Source organism: Equus przewalskii, chromosome 14, assembly GCF_037783145.1.
Source record: "Equus przewalskii isolate Varuska chromosome 14, EquPr2, whole genome shotgun sequence".
In the NCBI taxonomy this organism is placed as follows: domain Eukaryota; kingdom Metazoa; phylum Chordata; class Mammalia; order Perissodactyla; family Equidae; genus Equus; species Equus przewalskii.
In genome coordinates this window covers 83,060,741-83,078,396 of record NC_091844.1, presented here as the reverse complement: position 1 = coordinate 83,078,396, position 17,656 = coordinate 83,060,741, and the positions used below count along the sequence as shown (strand labels likewise).

The following is a 17,656-nucleotide window of genomic DNA, read 5'->3' as shown; positions in this document are numbered from 1 at the left end:
CCACACTGGCGTCCTGCTGTTCACTGTCCGCACCTTCTGCAAAGCTGCGCCTCTGCCTGAACCATTCCTCCCCAATTCCTTGAAGGCCGCCCCTCCTCAAGTCTTCAAACCCAGACTCCACCCCGTGCTTCTCAGCTTCCTGCTCTGCTTTATTTTCCCCCCACAGAACTTGCCTCTTTCTAATATGCTATATAATTTACTTACGTTGTGTATTGTCTGTCACTCCAGCTAGGATGCTGGAAGAAGGCAGGGAATTTTGTCTGTTCTGTTCCTTGCTGTATCCTCAGCATCTAGAACAGAGGCTGGCATATAGTAGATCTCTCAATAAATATTTGTAGAATGAATGAGCAGACCCTGGAGGAGAAGGAAGCTTCAGCTCAGGAAGGACAATTTGGGCCAGGGGTAGGGGTGGAAATGAACAGAAGCTGGGTGGTTAAGAGGAGCGAGAGCAATACGGCTGCTGGAAGGAGCGGCAGGGGGGAGGCGCGATGAGCCTGAGGAAGGAGCCCTGGGGGAGGGGAGTACGGGGAAGGGGTGCGTTGAAGCCCAGATGGGGGTTCTGAGAGGGCTAAGGGGTAGGCAGAGATTAGAAGTGGGAGACTGGTGGGGGTCAGCAGTGAGGTGGGGCCCAGAACGCGGGGGAGGGGGGGAGGAGGCAGGCACTTGGGACAAGGTGGCTCAGGTGACCCATGCGACCACTCTGCAGGTACCACCCTGGCTGTACGAGGGGAAATGAGGTTAGGAGACTGCAGCAGTTGTCCAGTGACTGTCACATAGTGGACCGTATGAGATGGATGAGCAGGAGGGTCTAAAGCCGGACAGCTGCCGTGGGCAAAGCGAGGCGGTAGACATCTGAGCTTTCTCGGGTAAAAGCCAGATGCCTCCTAAGTAAGTGGACGCGGACTGAGCGGTGAGAGGGCGCACAACGAGGGCTCAGCACTTCGCAGACCCCAGGCGGGAGGGTGCCCGAGGCAGCCGAGCCGCAGACTGCGGGGCGCCCGTGAGGGGTGCGGTCACCGGTTGGGGAGACTCCATCCCTGGAGCAGCACTGGGCTCGGGTGGGTGGGCGGCAAGGCAAGATCGTCCAGCGCCGAGGGGCGGCGCCAGGGCCCGGCCCGGCCCGCAAGTGGGCGGCCGAGGGCTGCGACCTCGCAGCAGCGCCTGGACTCAGCGCCCGGCGGCCTTCGGGTGGGCGCGCGGAGGCCCGCGGAGGGGCGGCAGGTGCGCGCCGGCAGCCGCGCGGCCACGCCAGTTTGGGTAGGGCGCCGGGCGCGCCACTCGGACGCGGCCACGCGGAGCGCGGCCACGCGGAGCGGCGGACCCCCGCCCGCGCCGCTCGGCCCCGTCGGCCCCGCCCCGGCACCCGTGCGCCAGCCAATCAGGGGGCGCCGCCCGCCTCCCGGCCCCGAGGTCCCTCCCCGGACCGGCGAGCCGCCAGCCAATGGGCGGCCGAGGCCGGGTGCCCAGTGCGCGCAGCCCGCGCCGAGCCGGCTCAGAGCGAGAAAAGCGAACCCAACCCGTCGGGGCCGCCGCTCCGGACCCGCCGCCGCCGCCTCCTCCCCCCGGATCGGGTGTACTGTCCCAACCCGAAAGTCCAGTTCTGCGGCCCGGCAGCGGCGAGCGAGCGCGATGACACAGGAGTACGACAAGTGAGTGCGGCGCCGGCGCGAGAGTCCGGCCGTGCGGCCCGGGCCGCCGCTGCCCGCCGGGCCGGCCGCACCTGCTGCGAGGCTGGGCGAGGCGAGGGCGGGCGGACCGGCACACGGGAGTGCGAGGCCGGGCAGGTGGGGGGGCGCGGTGCGAGGCCAGGCGGCCGGAGATGCGGGCCCGAGGCCAAGCCAGGCAAGGGCGGCCGGGGGCGCGGGTCCGAGGCCGGGCGTGCGGGGTCCGCGCGTCCCGCCGTCCACTTGCGACTCCGCTGCGGCCTTTGCGGTCCAGCACTCCCCCCCGCCTTTGTTCCACCGAAGCCCCCTGGGGAGGCCCTTATCTTGGGAACTGGACTCCGGAGAGGAGTCCTCCCCTCTCCTGGCCTGAGCATCCTGGACGGGGGCGCGATCTCGGCGGCCCGGGTGCGCGGAGGCGGTTTCGGGCCGCCCCGCCTCGAGAGCCGCGCTCCGACGCGCGGGCGCCCCGGTGCCCCCCTCCCGGGTCGCTTGTGCTCTGTGGGGCCGATGGAGCTCTTTGGGACGCGCTCTGCGTCTGAAAAGGTAGACTTCTCCAGGTAATCTCTTGTCGCACAACCGTGTCATTCGGCCGGCCTGCTGGGACTTCCGAAAGAAATTTAGGGAAAAGTTGACGTGCTCTCGTGTCCTGGCGTTTTCTTTTCTCTGGTTGGCTGTGTGAGTGAGAAAATTGTTGTAGGAGTTATTTTGCCACTTGCATCATTGATGGTAATTACAGATTACTGTAATTAAAATGCTCAGAAAATATGAAGAGGTTGAAACTTGGAAATCAGGGTGATAAACTTAGAAAGTACTGTACCAACTATGCTTTTTGGAGTTTGCGATTAAAGAAATATTTTGGCAGTGTAAACTTTAGGGGACACCGGGCGAGGGATATTTCTGTATTTTCTTTGCACCTTTTCTGTAAATATAAAATTGTTCCAAAATAAAAAAATTTATTAAAAAAATAAGTAAATCGCACTAAACCAATCAGTATATTTCAGATCAGTAAATCCAGGGCGAATGCCCCTCCCCCCCAGTTTTATGATTATCTGCTAAGGATCATTTTGTTTAAGTGCTCTTTTTCTGGATGAGAATGTTAGATATTATGTCTGGAATATCTTAAGTGGAATTATCTTGTGGTGTAGAATATGCAGTTATCGCTTGAAATGTATTTCAAAAGTCGCCGAGAGATCCTTGATGAAGGGTTAAGACTCAGCGCAGCCAGTGATGAACCTTTGGGGACTAACAGCAGCTTGACTGTCATATGAGGAAGTAGACTCCAGAAAGGCAGCTGGTTTCGTGTTTATTTCTTGACTTAGAGTTTAGATAAGGCAAATTTCCAAAGCTACAATTTTGGCCTTAGGCGCGCTTTGGAAATGTAAGACACCTTCAGAAAGCATTTGCAAAAAATATTTTATTTACTTTCTGTTGCGTATACAAATTTAAGATGGGGGTGGGAGCAGAAGGGAAGCTGAAAAACTAGCATTACGGGAATTGAATGAGCCAAGTGCTGTCATAATCTTCTGGAAGCAGCTATTACACTATTAATAATAGCTTGGCAGTACACCATTAATCACGCCAAGGTACCACTGGTTCTCTGGCTGTTATTCTCTGCTCTTGATGGTGCAGAGAATGCCCCTTGCTATGTTTCCTTATTTTTTTTAAATTTGAAATTTGTATAAACAGTCTTCATTTTTAAACAAACTGTCTGCTTTGAACAACCTATTGAGTTTGTTTTGTGTTAAAAGAGTGCACCACCTTAAGGCTTCTTTTCCTACCAAGTGTAAGCTCCTAGGACATTATGCCTAGAACATGAGTGAAAAATATTGGCTTTGAAATAAGACAGTTTTGAGTAAAGATAAGGTAAGTTGTTGGGCTCCCCCCCCCCCCCCCCCCCCCGCAAACCCACCCTTTTTCAAAGATGTTCTCCTTTTTCTAAATCTGTATCTGTTTTTAAAAGGCCTGGGTAACTGCCAAACCCTAACCTTTGTTGATTACTTGAAAAGATAATCAGTCTTTCTGCATTCACTTTTAGAGTAGGTAGGTCACCTTTAGGCCATTTACATATTTCATTGGTGTGTTGCAATGAGAACTGATCGTTAAATGTACTTGTTAGTAGTAATTCAGAGTAGTTCTGAACATTTAAATTTTTTCTCCTTAAAAAAAACCTACATCATTTTGCTGGAGTTGGAGTTTCTCTTTATTGACTTATTAAATAATCCCAACTGAACGGTTGTTGAGACTGTTTACATTTCAAGTTTTTGGAATCAGTAGTGTTTGCTTTAATCTTTTAAATTGAATGTTCTATGAGACTTTACTAAGATCTCCGTTGAGTTTTTGGATTTTTCCCACCAGACTACAGTGTTAAAATGAAACAGTTCTTGCCTAGTGTGGAAAACTAGTAAAGATTTTTAAAAACAGATTTCCCCACCTATTTTCTTAAAAATCTTTTTGTTCAGTGGCTTCATTTATTGTTGTAGATTCTTAAGTGTTTATCTCTAAGATAAACGGTTAACTCCCATGCCAGAAAATTATGCCTCCTTATTGACTTACAATCCCCTTTGGCCACATTCCATGCTCAGTCGGCTGGTAATCAGTAGAATATTCTTTCTCGTATACCCCCAAGGATCAAACGAAGTATCCGTTTTTCTGTCCACCTTCTCCTCCTCTCCCCCTTGTTTGTAGGTAGGAAGGTTTTTAAGGCATGGCCTCAGCAGGAGAAAGAGGGGAATAACGTGTAGCAGCATGACGATCGAACCGTATATGCTCTCTAAGAGGCACAGTGCGGATTGCACACAGTCATGCGTCACTTAACGACCGGGATACATTCTGAGAAATGCATCGTTAGGTGATTTCATCATTATGTGAACATCAGAGAGTGTGCTTACACACACCCAGATGGTATATCCTACTACACAGCTAGGCTGTAGGGTACTAATCTTATGGGACTGCTGTCGTGTGTGCAGTCTGTCTGACTGAAATGTCTCTGTGTGGCACGTGATTGTATATCTGAAGAGAATGAATGTTCTGTTTTGGCTTACTTTGTCCTTGTGTTTGTTTATGTAAAGTGTTTGAATAGCCTGGCATTTTGTTGGAGTGATGCTTTTTTTCTTTCTTTTTGCCAAATAGTGTACCCTGGGTTCCACGTGTAGGTTAACTGCAGCTTCCCCGGCTGCCTAAATACCTTCTATCTTACTGGGTGACCCATTGCGCTGCGTTTAAGAGGGTTGTCTTCTGGGCTTGTCTGAATTTACTGTACTAGGGTCACTGATGAAACAATGGAATATTTTATTGTAACATCAAAGAATTGGTTGTTTGGTTCTTTAAAAATTGGCTTATGATGCCTTGCAGTAGAAAAGTATGATTTTATATATGTGTTTTTAACTTCTCTGAAGCAAAAGGCCAGTGTTGGTTCTTCAGAATGAAGCCCTGTACCCCCAGCGGCGCTCCTATACTAGTGAGGATGAGGCCTGGAAGTCCTTCCTGGAGAACCCTCTCACTGCCGCCACCAAAGCCATGATGAGCATCAACGGGGATGAAGACAGCGCCGCTGCCCTGGGCTTGCTCTATGACTACTACAAGGTAGGCTTCCTGCTCTTTAAAGCCCTTAACAGCAGGCCGAAATGCACTGGATTCAGCAGCATATAAAACAGTAATTTGCTGGTAGAATGTCATGCAAGTTGCTTCTGTAGGGACTGTAAATAGTTTAATGAGTACTTTGACTGACTGTGCTTCAAAGCTGAAAATCTACAATCATAGAATCAAAGGGTTGTTTTTAAAACGTGTGAAGTAGCCAGCTGTTCTGGCTCTATCTGAAAGGTGAAGCTCCGTAAAAGCAGACGGTCCATGTGTCTGACCGAGACTGAACGTTTCCCAAAGGTGGTTCTTAGTGCCGTCAGGAGTGGACAGTGTTCGTTTGCCTGGGTTCCAGCCTTTACTCCTGTGTGGTCAGAGTGATTTCCTTTTCTCTAAAGGATAGTACAGAGCCTTTGATTTGCTTGTAGGATTCATGAAAAAAAAACCTCGTATTTTCAAGTCTTGGACTTCGTAGTTCTAAGATCAGGATATATTTTGTTGCCTAGTTTCTAGACTTTTGGATTAGTCTTAATTAAGTATAGTCTCTCCTTTGCCTGGGGTTTTACACGGTGTTCACATCTGGAGATGACACCAGTGATCTGTGTCATCAGCATTGTCCTGCTAATACTGGCTACCACTTACTGATTACCTGTGTTATGCTAGACGTGATACCAGCGTGTGTGTTCTGATCCCTTTAGAAACCCTGCAAAATATGTGGCGTTATCCCAGTTTTGCAGATGAGAAAAATAAAGTTCTCAGGTCACACGGTAGTATGTGTGTGGCGGGATCTCAGGCCTGGTCTGGGTGGTCCAGGGTTCCCCTCTTCAGCTGCTGCGCTGTCTCTGGGGGTGCGCTTTGCTCGCTCGACTCACTTTGGCATTCTTTTTCCTGACCAATGGCAGATATATGGGGATGGCTCTATATGACAGTTTTCTTTTGCTGTCTTTTTGTTTTTAAAACTTCCAAACCCATAGAAAACTTAACAAGATTGTTAACTCCTGAATACTTTCACCTGTATTCACCAAGTGCCGGCCTTTTGTTACACTGGCACTGTGTTCTTTCCTGAATACAAGAAATGCAGAGGGAAGAAAGCAAAGAAGATAATTTGATTATCAAAATTAGGGTGAGACCTAAACAAGAGATTTAATTATTTTCTGTTATGAGGCCATGTGTCCAGCTTGTTGTGTTGGCGGGACTGAGGTAAGTTTTTTTCTTTGAAGATGAACAGAAACTTGTATAGAAACTAATGATGCTTGAAGGAACCCTTGCCTGGCAAGTGTACCATGAAGGGTTCCTTTGAAGTGGAACTTAGATCTGTTCTTCTTATGGTTTTGGTTTTTTATTGACTCCATCATTGTAGAAACTATAAGTTCCTAAGTACTAATTAAGAAGTTTGAAGTTACATATTTTTAACTGAAACTTTTGAGAATGGGAGAAAACTAATAAATTTAGTGCCAGAAAGATGTACTGATGTCCTGACACTCGCTGCAGTGATTGTGTGTGTGTGTGTGTATGTGTCTCCTAGGAAGTATTTGACATCCTGGGCGGAGATGGTCCTCGTGTCAGTCCTTTAACGGTGACAGTCTTAGTGGTTCTGCAGCTCAGGCTACTGGTGATAGGTGCGGGCTTATTTTTTTTTTAAATGAACTGACTTATTTCAGTGATTTTTACATAATCACTTTTGTAAAGCTTTAAAAGCACATTGTTAATACATGAAACAATAATTTACTTTGTCTTCAAGGGCAAAATAAGAATGTAGGAATAGAATTCCTACGTCCACAATGAAAACCAGTTTCAAACATCTTAGCGATTTGGGAGTTCCTGTTGGGAATGAGTCTCAGCTGGGTTGATGTCTACAGCACAGCCAGTAATGTTTGCCTACTGTCACCTCCTTTGCAAAGAAGAGCAGAGTCAAAAAAGGGATAGAACAAACAGTTAGATTTGTCCTTTGTGTAATGGACAGTGTGAATCCCAGAGTATCTAAGAAGTTATCATTTGAAGCCAGCATTTGGATCTTGGAAGAGAACATTTAACGTGGCTGATCCTTCTGGTTCTGCCTTTGATTTGAAGGGAAGGGTGTCAGAGAAGAGCAGTGAGACAGTTTAAAGAGCCCGGTTGTGTTTTCAGCAGCTTCGTCTCCCTTATGTTATGTAATCCATGGGTAAAACCAGGCCAGAGGTGTTTCTTTTAAAAGATGAAACCCAAACTCAATGACAAAGTAGATTTGTATGCCCTGGGTTTATTTAGCAGCTAAATAATTCTTGTTTTTTACGTATGACCCTGGTGCCCAGATGGTAAGCTCTTGAGGGCAGACGCTGTCTTATTCACTGTGTACCCGCAGACCTGGTGTTTGGTTGGCAGTCAGTAGATCCATGAATGGTTGAACTGACTGAACGGTAAAAGGCTGTATCTCTGCTTCACTAAGAACGAATCCTTGTCCTCTGTGTCAATATCTAAGGTTCCAAGAGAGAGAAGGTCGTCAGCTGCAAAGCCGGATGTTGAACACCCAGAGCCGGACCACAGCAAAAGGTAATGTTTAATGTACAGCACAAAGCAGCACCCTTGAAAGATGCCACATTTCTGTGAAATAAAACCAGAGTTTGTTTCAATGCACAAGCATTAGTGGGAGAGATAGGTAAGTTGGACTCTTAATATCGCAATTCAGATTTCTTTACTGGTTTGCCTCTTAATATTATGATTCTGTTGCTCTAAGTTACCAGTTTCTTTAGACACAGTTGCGTTTTCTAGAAAACAAAAGCATTAACTTTCTCCTCCTCCAAAGGGATGTTTTAGTCATAATGTAAGTGAAGCACTTGCTCATTTGTCTTTGAGGTTCTCTTAGGAAGAATGTGGCTTAAGGCAATGGTGGGGGTCCAGTGAAAAAATTAAGTACCAATGATCTTGAATAGCCGCTTCAGTAAAACTTAATAAAGTATTTTCACCTGTATTCCAAACTCCTGTGAAGTTATTTTTGAAATATTTTAGGTTAAAACTTTTAGAAAATTAAGTTAAGGCTTGACTTTATAGCCATGAAAAAAAATTTTAAATATACCTTTTAAATTGCCTTGTGTTCTATTAGTAATAAAACATTTTTAAAGAAAGATCACTCAGAATCTTGCTATCCTGACGATTTTTTAGTTTTCCGTTGGGTGTGCATGAATGTTTTATGTGGTTGTGGTTGTTTTCATGGATAGGATTCGGTGGTGTGTTTTCTTCTACTTAGTGTGTTTCATAAGTATTTTCCATGTTGCTGTTTTAGTCTTTATAATTACCCTTTGGAGAAGAGTTTGTGGCTTTTATTTTTTACTTCTTAATATGGGTCTTTTTACACATAACAAAAGTAGAGCAATAATGTGAGCCCACAGGTGTTGTTACCAGCTTCAACAGTTACCAGCGTAATTCCTCCCGTTTGATCTACTCTTCCCTCCTCTCTGACTTTTAAATTAATTAATTTTTTATTTTATTTATTGTTGCTGGAGAATTTTAAAGCAAAACCTAGCTATGCTTAACATAAGGCTGTATCTGATTTTTTCTATTACAAAGCCTTAATGAACAACTTTCTAGATAGCTTTTTCCTTTTTCTCTTTCTTTAGGATAAATTCCTGGGAGTGAATTTATGGGTCAAGGTTTGAACATTTTATTGATCTTGAAATGTACAAAATTGCCAAATTGCTTTTTTCTTTAAAGGTTACCTGCCTATATGATTTGAGGGGCTTTGAAAATTCATTAATTTTACCCTAGACTAGAAATCATCTTATATTGCCCAAGATATTTATTAAACCAAAAGTAATTTTATGCAAATATATCTCCTGGCATATTGTAGTCATAGGTTTTCTTTTAGTGAAAAAGAAAGACAGATAAGCCTAAGTACTAGGGAAGTGGGGCCAGAGTTAATAGCCCATCCTTCTTGGACCCTCGTGTACCAGGCGTTGTTAAACACATTGCAGTGTACCAGCTCATCTCGTCCTCATCACAGCCTCGTGAGGATAGGACCATTGTTCTCCCTATTTCATAGGAGAGCACGTAGTTACCAGGAGACGAAGTAAGCTGTGGAAGGTTGCACAGACTTTGAGCCGAGGCAGGCTGGCTCTGGAATCTGTGCTTCAACCGCCATCCTGCACTGCACCAGCTAATCCCGCTGTAGCTTCAGGATCCTAGTAAGATACGGTAATTTTATGAGGATTATTGAAAATAAAGCATCGTAGAGGAGAGTTCTGAGTTCTCCATATTTCAAATGAAATTGTACTTAATACTTTGGGATTTTACTTGACCTAGAACTGTGAAATCTTTTCTTCTTTCTCTAGTAATTGTTGTCATGCCATTTTCTGTCTATTTGGTTTCTACCAGGTATGTTGTTATTGTTGCACAGAACTCAACAGCCAGTGCTATTAGCGAAATAAAAATTGTCAAAGAACTGTATTGGCATTGAGTTTGAAAACACAGTTTTGTTTTCTTTTCTTAAAGAAACAGCATACCAAATGTGACTGAGCAGTCGCTCCTTTCTGTGGGAGAAAACAGAGTGCAAGTACTGAAAAATGTGCCGTTTAACATCGTGCTTCCCCATGGCAACCAACTGGGCATTGACAAGAGAGGCCATCTCACAGCCCCTGATACGACAGTCACGGTCTCCATAGCAACGATGCCCACCCACTCCATCAAGACAGAAAGCCAGCCCCACAGCTTTGCTGTGGGCATGCCCCCGGCAGTCTATCATCCTGAGCCCACTGAGCGGGTGGTGGTTTTCGACCGGAACCTTAGTACTGACCAGTTCAGCTCTGGTGCTCAACCCCCAAATGCTCAAAGGCGGACTCCAGACTCTACCTTCTCAGAGACCTTCAAGGAAGGCGTTCAGGAGGTACAGGAAATGAAAGCATCTTCCTAGGACGGCTGTGTGTTTGTATAAGTATTGGGTTCCACCTCTTCCTTGTTATGTAAGCTTGAAACTCAGCCTGAAATGAATGGATTAGGAACAAGAGTTTTTTTTGTTTTTTTTTTTTTAAAGAGAAAAGGCCCATAGGTATAATTTGTAAACTAAACCTATAAAACCAGAAATTATTATCAAGGGCACATGGCTAATCTTACCAGCAGCTGAGTTAACAATTATGATTTCAGCTAAGTGATTTGCTGGAGAAAGAGAACCCCGTACATAATCTTCTGTCGACAACGGATATATCCACATAGTCTGTGTTTGGCTTTTGTCCTAGACCAAAACAAACTCCTTGCAACTGATCTTAATATAAAATGATTTATCATGTGTGCGCTTGGTGTTTCTTGGTTGGTAGTATTGTCAGGGAGGCAGGTAGGATCTTGAAGACAGATGCATTCTGTGAAGTTTACACGTTAACTCCCAATACTTCTGAGAGTTTTGTGGGGATGAACACGTCACTCAGGTAAAAGTTAGGGACTGAAGATGTTTGAAACTGTGTTTAATGACTCCTGGGGGAAAGGAGCACCTGTCTCTGTGCCTCCAGCTGCGATGTGGACTTGACGCTGTGTCGTCACGTGGTACACTGAGAGGACTGGCTCCTGAAAGTCTTAAGATTTTGGTTACAGATTCTGGAGTTTGAACAGAAGTGGGCTGTGTGGGAAAGATGGGAAAAGGGAATAAGGAAGTACTTTGTGGGAGTACCTACATAGATTGTCTTAATTTAATTGAGTGGCATATAAAATGGATTTTTTTTTTAAGGATTGGCACCTGGGCTAACAACTGATGCCAGTCTTTTTTTTTTTTTCCTGCTTTATCTCCCCCAACCCCCCTGTACACAGTTGTATATCTTAGTTGCTGGTCCTTCTAGGTGTGGGATGTGGGACGCCGCCTCAACGTGGCCTGATGAGCGGTGCCATGTCCGAACCCTGGGCTGCCTCAACAGAGCGCGCAAACTTAACCACTCGGCCACGGAGCCGGCCCCTAAAATGGATTTTTTTTAATTTTAATTTTCTTTTCCTTTTTAAGGTTTTCATAGAGTTTAAATGCTTATTTTAAAATAAATATTGAAAGAGTAGTGGATTGCTGTAAGCCACGTGCTTTTATGCTGTAGCAGACGTTGGTCTTTAGTAACCTGATAACCAGTTAAATAGTTGTGGCTTATTACGTTGATGTTTCAGGTTTTCTTCCCCTCGGATCTCAGTCTGCGGATGCCTGGCATGAATTCAGAGGACTATGTTTTTGACAGTGTTTCTGGGTAATAGTTGTCTTTTAATTTGATTCTTAGCTTTTATGACGTTTCTTTTTTGTTAACTTGATGTTGAAAAATCAGAGGTGGCTTTCGTGGGCTCTCACCTGTGTCTGACCACAGTGACTGGTAAAAATGCTTCGCCAGAGGACAGTGGCTTCACTGCACTCAGTTTTGAACTCTGAGCTGTGTTTCCTGTCTCCTTGATTCTCGGTGTTGGTGCTTCTTGCCTTTGGTTTCCTTCTGCGACAGTGGTAGCACGGACTCTAAAGAAGAGGCCAGGGCATTAAATCAGGTCTCTGAGGGCCCTTCTGTCTCCAAAAGTGTATGATTCTGTGAGGATTTAGGAGTAACATCAGGTGGATAAAGGCTTTTATGTTCTAATTAGCTTCACTAACGATAAAATAAATGGTCAGTTTTTTCTGACCTGGCACCCTCTTCTTTTAAACTTCACAAAATTGTTCCTCACCCTGGGAATATGAATATTTTCCAAGTTAGATATGAACATATATAAACAGCTTCAGATTTTTTTAAAAGAGTCTAAGATTTCATTTTGTAATTTTGTTCTATGCATTTTCTATTGTGCTATATTTTGAGATAAAGTTTTATTTAAAAGTCTAGGACTTTATGGGAATTGAACTTCCCTTAAAGACCTGTCTCAAGGTGCAGAAGTCACAAACTCAAATGCCTTTAGGATCTAGGATGGAGGTTGGCAAACGTTTTCTGTAAAGGAACAGATAGTAAATATTTCAGGCTTTTGAGCCACACAGCCTCTGTTGCAACTACCCAGCTCTGCCCAGCAGCACGAAAGCAGCCATGGGTCACACGTAAACTGAGGGCGTGGCTGTGTACCAATAAAACTTTACTTACAAAGATAGGTGTAATTTGCTGACCCCTGGCGTAGGAAGGTTATGAAGCAACTTTAGGGGGCTATATGTGTGGTACCGTAAAGTAGTAGGGAATGTAGAGAATTGTGAAGTGCCCACCTAAAGACATTTAAATTACAAGCAAAACCAACACAAAGGTGCTGTGCATACCCAATCGAATTTAATCAGAGCACTGCCAGCCACGTGTTTGCACCCTTTGCTGGGGAAATATCAGATTGGCAGCAGGTCTTGTGAGATTTCCTTCCAGAGTCCTTTTCACTCATTAGTATCTTTAATATCCTAGCTTCCGAGCTTCTAATGTTAGCATTACTTACAGACTTTCTAGTAGGCATTTGGTAGTCCCACATCTGAGAGATTTGAGAATTTCTGGGTTAAGATGATGTTTATCATGGGAAAAGTAGTAAATCCTACTTATAATATGACATGGTCAGTTGGATGTCTGCTATTTGCATCCATCCACTCTGAAGCATTTCAGGATTGAGCTAAAGCATGTAGGAAGCTTCCAAGAGGGTGGATTAGAGATCTGTGACTTTTTGTTCTTTAGGAACAACTTTGAATACACCCTAGAAGCGTCCAAATCGCTCCGACAGAAGCCGGGAGACAACACTATGACCTACCTGAACAAAGGCCAGTTCTACCCCGTCACCCTGAAGGAAGTGAGCAGCAGCGAGGGAATCCACCACCCCATCAGCAAAGTTCGAGTAAGTTCTGCTCGCTTTTCTCTGGGAAAGCTGGTCAGAGCTTACTATTTCCAGGTCTGAAGCAGAGCTAAACGAAGATCTGAAATTGCAGTTTTAGGGCTTGACTGTAAAATCTGACACCTAAATAAGTTTTCCAGAAGATACTCACCCTTTAGTGTGTTTACGTTGTGATGGCTTCTCTTTCGTAGAGTGTGATCATGGTGGTTTTTGCTGAAGACAAAAGCAGAGAAGACCAGTTGAGGCACTGGAAATACTGGCATTCCCGGCAGCACACAGCTAAACAAAGATGCATTGACATAGGTAAGCAGCTCTGAAGCCCGCTTTTATTCCCAGAGGTGCGAGCGTGCAGTTGTCTGAATCCAGCTATTTTTGGCAGTGATGGGCTTCCTGCCGAAAGCATTTGAATTTTTATGCCAGCTACTGATCTGTTCCCCACACTGTCCTTGGCCTCCTGGAATCAGTGCTCTGAACATTACTTCCTTCATAAGGACATGTGCCCCATGCAGTGGTTTTCCGTATGACACTGGGGCCAGAAGCTGTATGGCCAGCTCTCATGAGACTGCCTTGCTTTTTGGTCTGCAAATTTTTTGAGGTGTAATGTCTTCTTTAAGAGCTTCTGATTATTTGGAGATGAAATAAGGTGGAGGAAAAAGACAAATCAATGAGTGAAAGAAAATACTGCTGTCAGGCAGCTGCCTCGCAGTCTTCCCCCGTTACGTGCTGAACTGCATTGCTAGGCTCCTCTGTGCGTAGACCCCAAGAGTCATCGCTGGCAGTGTAGCTGGAGACCTGTGCAAATCCGTATTTACTGAAGGAGCTTTATGAAAACCGCTGATCTTGCTGTGCATATAATTTTCGTGTAAAACCATTAGCTCTGTCACAAGATGGCTCTTAATCTTAGTGTTACTTCTTTTCTTTGCCTTTTGTAATGTTCACCTTCTCGTTTTAGAAGAATTAAAAGAACTGAGTTCTAATCTTGGCTCTTGGGACGACTTTTGTGACCTTGGGACAGTTATTTAAACTTTTCAGACCTAAATACCTTAATTTTGACATAAGGGGATAAAATTAAATATACCCAAGCTTGCCTCCATTACAAAAATTCTTTTTCTTCATTTTTTTGAACTTCTTTCAACCCAACAAAATGTTAATTTAACTTCTCCAGAGGTGATAATATGAAAATCTGAATCTTACTTTGAACTGCTGTAATCGCATGTTGGAACCAGAAATCACTAATTTCTTTTTGTTTTTTCATCGCTCATATAGCTGACTATAAAGAAAGCTTCAACACCATCAGCAACATTGAGGAGATTGCTTATAATGCCATTTCCTTCACCTGGGACATCAATGACGAAGCAAAGGTAGGTGATGAAGTTCAGGGACTCCTGAATTCTCAGCGATTTGAGGAGAAGTGGGAGGCACTTGATTTGATGACTGATGTTTGTTAAGGAATAAGAGGAATCAACTGGGCTAAGCAGATAGGTTGTAGCCGTAAGTCACGAAGTGCGTGAAAATGGGACAGGGCTTCGGGAGAAGTGGCTCTTACCTCCCAGCTTCTTCCTGTTTATCAGAGCCAGCTGGATTCTTTACTTGCTCTCTTTTCATTCTTTCACATTTTCTGAAAGTACAGCTTCTTCCCAGATGTTACAAAACTGTCCTCCTCCCCTTAGCACCCTCTCCTTCCTCCAGAAAGGCAGTTTCGGTTGACGCAGTTGCACCTGTGCAGCGCAGGAGAGCCAGCGGGGCGGCCGGCCGCTGCGGGTGGGAGCCTGCCCTGCTCGCTGTCTGCCCTTGAGCCGCGCTCCCTTCACTGGGCTTCATTTCCTCCTTTGCGAAGTGGAGTTAGTCCTGTCTCCTCCCTCCGGCAGGCATGTTGGAAGGATGTTGAAACAATGCCTATGGAGCCATGGGAGTTCCTGCAGAAAGGCCCTTAAGGACAAGTTACCCTCAGCTTCCTGTCGTTACCCTGTAAACACAGCTCGTTTAAGGTGCTTCTCTCTGGGCTTTCACCGTGAAGAGCTGCCTGCCATTCGGATGGTCGCTTGGGTGGTCCTCATTGGAGCTTTCAGTACCTTTTAGGAAAAATGAAGCATACTCTTGAGTCATATGCCCTTCCCACAGCATTCTTCCCTTTTAGGATAATCCTTCTCTTTACCAAATTACTAGAGTTCTGGTATTTTTTTTTCTTTGGATTAGTTTAAAAATGGAAGTTCAGGGAACACAATAGAAACATTAATTTTTGGACAGGTGTTAAAATGAGATGGATCTTTCGTGTTTGTTGTAATGTTAGGAATACTTTTCTCTCTCGAGGACCAGGTACAAAATGATCATCACTTTTCTGGCCTTTTCAACCTCTCTTTTTTATTTATTCAACAGAATTTAGCAATTATGGAAAAAGACTGCATTAGGCGCTAAGTATTGCACAATTTCATTTTTTACTGCATAGGATTGCTTTTAAAAATCATGACTGGATTCTTGAGAACCATGTTGAGTTTGTATCATAATTGCTTTCCTTTCCTATCGTGGTCGTCATGTCTGAGGCACAAGTGTGTCTGTAAGACTGCGGGGTGCAGTAAACGGGGTCCACCAGTCTATTGGGAAGCTTCAGTTAGTGTAGTTGCATTCTGGTTGTCCTGCCGACCACCTGGATCCTATGCAAATGTCCTGAGGCTGCTTAGTCCAGAGTTTGGTGCTTGATTAAACAAGGAATTCACTACAGAGGAGCTACTAGGAGGAAATGTTTACTTTTCGTTTATATAATTGTCGTTACAGTTATTTTGAAATTAAATATGATAGTAGGACTCTGTGTGCTAGCTGCTAACAGCAGCCTATAAGAAGAGCTGGCCCTGTGCCCTCCAGGTGCTTCTGTTCTTAAAGTAAACTTGAGAAATGCTTCCTATTTGCCATTAGGGACTAATTGGGAACTTGTGGAGGAGGTGATTGGGAGCATGAGTCCTGAGTTCACTTTCCTGGCTTACCTGTGGCCTTTGGTCGGCCCCGTAGCTCACTAGCTCAATTTTCCCTCTTTATTCCCTAGGAAAAGAGAAAGGCTGCAGTGGCCAGTTCTCTTCTCTGTTGGCGTGTCAGCGGGATTGATAAGAGCTTGTCAGAGTGCGTGGAGATCTGGGCGGAAGGGCCCTGCATATGGGCTGGGTGCTTTGTTTGTTTGATGTGTCACTCTTCAGGGTGGGATTAATGAAAGCCAAGATGACAGTAGGGATAATGACTAGTTGTATTCTGAAGGCCTTCAGCATTTTGTATTAAGGAGAAATATTGTTGGAGGCGTGTCCCAAGTAGCCTTAACAGCATTGTTAATTGATGTAGGTAAATGCAGTTTCATTTCCCCTTCCAGACCCCCAGCGTGGACTTGGTTTCTAAGCCTTCATCTGCTACTAGGTGGGGTTGTGCCATTTCTTAGTGAGGCTGCTCCCTTTTGAAGCTGATATCAGGCATCAACTTCAAGCCTGTGTTGGAATTAAGTATCTAGATATTTTGTTTTCCCTGCCCAAGTCGATGTTTTCTGTTTTTACACTTAAAGTAATTGATGCCCCGGGGCAGCTGGAGTGAACAAATGTGCATGCAGAACCCTGTGTAGATTTTTTTTTTTTACTTCTTTTTCCAAAAGTATTTACCTTCTTTGCCCGCTTTCTTGTTCTAATTTAGGATACATTTGTTGATTCTTAATTCTGGTTCGTTCTCCCCCACAAACAAAAGGGTTTATTGGAGATATGTGGTATTCCCTTCTCCCCCCTGACACTTTTGTTTTTTGAGATATCTAATATGCCCTGTTGGCCATGCCAGGGTGAGTAAGACCAGAATTCTGGCCTGTGTCACCATCTGAATCTTCCCTGTAGCTTCTGCTGCTGGCTTGGGAGGTGGCTATGTTTTCAGGACATACCGGGTTGAATCTTGAATGCCTTGGCTTATGTTTGAAGCTGGGAAAATCCCTGTCCAGTCCAGACTCATCTTACACGGTCCCCATGCACACTCTGTTCATCAGCAGTGTCATACACCTGCTTGACAATGGGAAGTTGAAGAAGTTAGGGAACTTGTGAAAAAGCACTAATTTCAAAGTGTCAGGGGAGAAGGAAGTTGCTTTGAAAGCAGAAATATCTTAGAAACACTCCCCCAAGCAGTATTCCTCTCTGCTGTGTAGACCCATTTCATTCATTTCTCTTTACTCTGCACAAAAGTAGGTTTGTTTGGGCAGTCAGGCATCTTTTAGAGTCGGAAATCTCTGGACAAGTTAAAGTGCAGAATTCATTGTGAAATGTTTACAGATGTTCACATCTCATTGTGAAATAATGTAATCAGATTTCTTCCCTCCTGATGTACAGATGAGATCAGCTGCTTGAGATAACTTTGGCAGGGAGAAGGAACAGTTACCTTTGAAACATTAAAAGCTGGCGCTCTTGTGAGGTGCTGACTTTAGAATATGTACGATGTGAGGGCCCTGGTCACTTAGGGAAGAGAGGACTAGCAAAGGAGCAGGGAGGGGGGAGGAAGAGAAACACAGACTTGGACTCTATAAAGATTTGATGCAGCGCCAGCTGCGCACCTTTCCCACTGCTGCGGGAATTCCTCACTTTATCCAGCAGGCATCTGAGTGCCTGCTGATGTCCAAGGCGCTGTGCTGGATCCAGGCGAAAACGCTAGTA

The 17,656-nt window shown here is 44.9% G+C and overlaps 1 protein-coding gene and 1 long non-coding RNA gene across 8 annotated transcripts in view; one reads left to right on the top strand and one right to left on the bottom strand.

Annotated features, from left to right (window-relative positions):
• Nucleotides 1–1,206, bottom strand: part of LOC139075610 (uncharacterized) — a 28,577-nt gene extending 27,371 nt beyond the window's left edge. For all 3 annotated transcript variants that reach the window (XR_011526210.1, XR_011526209.1, XR_011526212.1), the window contains exons 1-2: nucleotides 1,018–1,206; nucleotides 205–354 (exon numbers count right to left, since the gene is read on the bottom strand). This is a non-coding gene — a long non-coding RNA (uncharacterized lncRNA). The remainder of the gene's footprint in view (nucleotides 1–204; nucleotides 355–1,017) is intronic.
• Nucleotides 1,207–1,378: 172 nt separating this feature from the next.
• The window catches only part of GRHL1 (grainyhead like transcription factor 1), a 50,238-nt gene continuing 33,960 nt past the window's right edge, over nucleotides 1,379–17,656 (top strand). For 2 of the 5 annotated variants that reach the window (XM_070573254.1, XM_070573253.1), the window contains exons 1-8: nucleotides 1,379–1,649; nucleotides 5,060–5,246; nucleotides 7,699–7,769; nucleotides 9,705–10,095; nucleotides 11,346–11,422; nucleotides 12,845–13,001; nucleotides 13,190–13,301; nucleotides 14,265–14,359. In XM_070573254.1, coding sequence (XP_070429355.1) covers nucleotides 1,630–1,649; nucleotides 5,060–5,246; nucleotides 7,699–7,769; nucleotides 9,705–10,095; nucleotides 11,346–11,422; nucleotides 12,845–13,001; nucleotides 13,190–13,301; nucleotides 14,265–14,359 — 1,110 coding nt within the window. In that variant the 5' untranslated portion in view covers nucleotides 1,379–1,629. Of the gene's footprint in view, nucleotides 1,650–1,996; nucleotides 2,222–3,235; nucleotides 3,528–5,059; nucleotides 5,247–7,698; nucleotides 7,770–9,704; nucleotides 10,096–11,345; nucleotides 11,423–12,844; nucleotides 13,002–13,189; nucleotides 13,302–14,264; nucleotides 14,360–17,656 lie in introns of those variants that run through there. The other 3 variants (XM_070573257.1, XM_070573255.1, XM_008517568.2) reach the window with 2 other exon arrangements.